Raw genomic sequence first — 2460 nt, 5'->3', positions numbered from 1 at the left:
ACTAAACGGGCGGCGCCAGCCGCGGAGCAGCGGGTTCAATGTCTTCTTGTTTTATGGTTATTTTGTTTAAATTTTTGATGGGGGGGAAAAAAAAAAGATTAAAAAAAAAAAAAACAACTTTGTCCGACCTACCGACCCTATGCTGAAATTTCATGTTACCGGATCTTTTTTGTTTGGCCTAAACTTCTCCCCAGGCTTTGACATCTTTCTGTAAGATGATAAAAGTGAGGGAGGGGGGGTACTATTCTATAATATTTTAAATGGAAATGTAATTAGTAATTGAATTGCTGTTCATTGATAAACCATTTCATTCTTATGTACTTCCCGCCACGTGGTGGGGAACACCTTAAATCTGCACATGGCCCACACACATGTATGCTAGCTAACGTGTGCTATTACCCTCTTTGCTATTTGCCCAGCAACGGTGGTCAAGACAGAGCCAGGCTCCCTGCTAGAAGGCAAGGTGAAAATCAAACTAGAGCACGATGGGACAATACTGGAAGTGGATGAGGATGATATCGAAAAGGTGAGTGAAGAAAAATCAATGTCTGCCTCATCTCTCGACAGTATTCCCCCGCTAAATCACAGTTCATTGTTGGTGCCCCCTCTATATTGCATTTTTAAACAATTTGTTTTTTGCATGGGACAGTGGTTACTACAGTGGACAGCTTATCGTGTTATCGGATTTCAGGGTGCATGAAAGGGTTAAATTATGCCGAGGTAATGACCTCGTGTGTGGGAAAGGAGAGCCACCGTTGCCAGTACAATTTTCAAGCCATTAAAACACAGCAACACACCTCACACGTGAGCTGCTGTTGGCCACAGCTCACGCTCAGACACTCACACGTAGGCATATTGATGTCACATGCCACCCCATGAGGCTCCACCTCTAAAAGGCACATGCATTTACACAGTCACTAAATATGTACAGTATTTTCTCTACATTTTCAGCTTGCAATTCAATTTTTGTATTCAAATATATTTACAATGTATGTCAAGTGGGTGGGCGGGTAGAGATGTATTTTTAATATGGTCACTCTACATCAGCGATTTTTACCCATTGCGTATCGCTCCAATAAATAAGAGTTCGTATGGACTCAATTATTGCCAAATACTTTTAAAATGTTTCATGAAACTCATTATACTTCCTGAAGGGGAATTTCAACTCACACTCATCTTGATATTTTCACATTTCACATCACAGTGAGCCGGATCACACACCTGCGCACGCACATATGGTGATAATCTACAGTATAGTTCTGTTTGTTATCAGATTACATCATAAATACAGTTTAACCTAGATAGAAGATGTGTTTCAATTGTGCATATCTATTAACTCTTTTCCAAACCCATAGTAATTATTTTAATAAGGACTTGAAACTTAGAAACGTACAGGGAAGGTTGTCCATATTGCCTCACAAAATAATGGTGAAATATTTTACTGAACCGATGCTGCTGACATAAAGTTTCCAAATTTCAATTTCAAAAACATTGTAGTAGTAGGTAGTAGTATACTACTCATCATAACTACAAAGGTCTTATAAAATAACTATAAATTGACACATTTCTCACTTCTGAATGACATGGAAACTTCTCTAAATTGATTGTTTTGTAGCTTGCTGCACATTTTTCGATGGATGCAAATATTTATTTTTTGACTTTATGTGGTTCTCTCAGGCCAACCCTCCATCATACGATCGGTCAGAGGATCTGGCTTCGCTGCTCTATCTTAATGAATCCAGTGTGATGCATTGCTTGCGGCAGCGTTATGGAGGAAACCTCATCCACTCCTATGCCGGATCCAACATGGTGGTCATAAACCCTGTCAGCTCAGCCTCCATGTATTCAGAAAAGGTAACTGATAAATAATATGGCTGGGAAGTCAATCATGGACTACTGTAGGTAAAACCCTTTTTGTGTAAATGTGACCCCTGCAGCCTAAATTCATTTGGAATGGCCATGAAATTAAATGGCAAATGGGCTGCATATGTTTCCTAATTCCATAATGTAGGGCAGGGCTATTTAATCAAATAATGAAAAGGGCCACAGTTTAAAAAATGTACAGGTACAGGCGCCGCACATACTGTATGGTCCCACATTATTATGACTTGACACAAACCCGACACAAAGGGCTATCAAAGTTAAAGGATTAATTTGGGAGATTTCAAAAAAAAAAATTTTACAAAAATGGAGTCAGTGGGGAAAGTGCGTGGAAATGAAGAAACCTGTTGTTGAGATCAGATGAGAAATGTCCAGTGGTACCTCGGGTTACAAACTTAATTGGTTCAGTGACCCCCATTTGTAATGTAAAATGGAAATGCAATTAATCCATTCCAGTCCCCAAACTGTTATATTGTTATTTATATTGTGTGTGTGTGTGTGCGCGCGCGTGCGTGTGTGTGTGTGTGTGTGTGTATATATATATATATATATATATATATATCTCCCCTCTATTTTAGG

At 39.2% G+C, this 2460-nt stretch overlaps 1 protein-coding gene across 12 annotated transcripts in view; it reads left to right on the top strand.

Moving 5' to 3' along the window:
* The window catches only part of myo18ab (myosin XVIIIA b), a 99400-nt gene that overhangs the window by 41969 nt on the left and 54971 nt on the right, over window positions 1-2460 (top strand). For all 12 annotated transcript variants that reach the window (XM_019861288.1, XM_019861286.1, XM_019861293.1 and 9 more), the window contains 2 exons: window positions 420-526; window positions 1678-1854. In XM_019861288.1, the coding sequence (XP_019716847.1) occupies window positions 420-526; window positions 1678-1854 (284 nt within the window). The remainder of the gene's footprint in view (window positions 1-419; window positions 527-1677; window positions 1855-2460) is intronic.

Source organism: Hippocampus comes, unplaced genomic scaffold (assembly GCF_001891065.2).
Source record: "Hippocampus comes isolate QL1 unplaced genomic scaffold, H_comes_QL1_v1.1 scaffold122, whole genome shotgun sequence".
Taxonomy (NCBI): domain Eukaryota; kingdom Metazoa; phylum Chordata; class Actinopteri; order Syngnathiformes; family Syngnathidae; genus Hippocampus; species Hippocampus comes.
The sequence above is the reverse complement of the archived record's forward strand: the minus strand, read 5'-3'. Positions and strand labels throughout refer to the sequence as shown.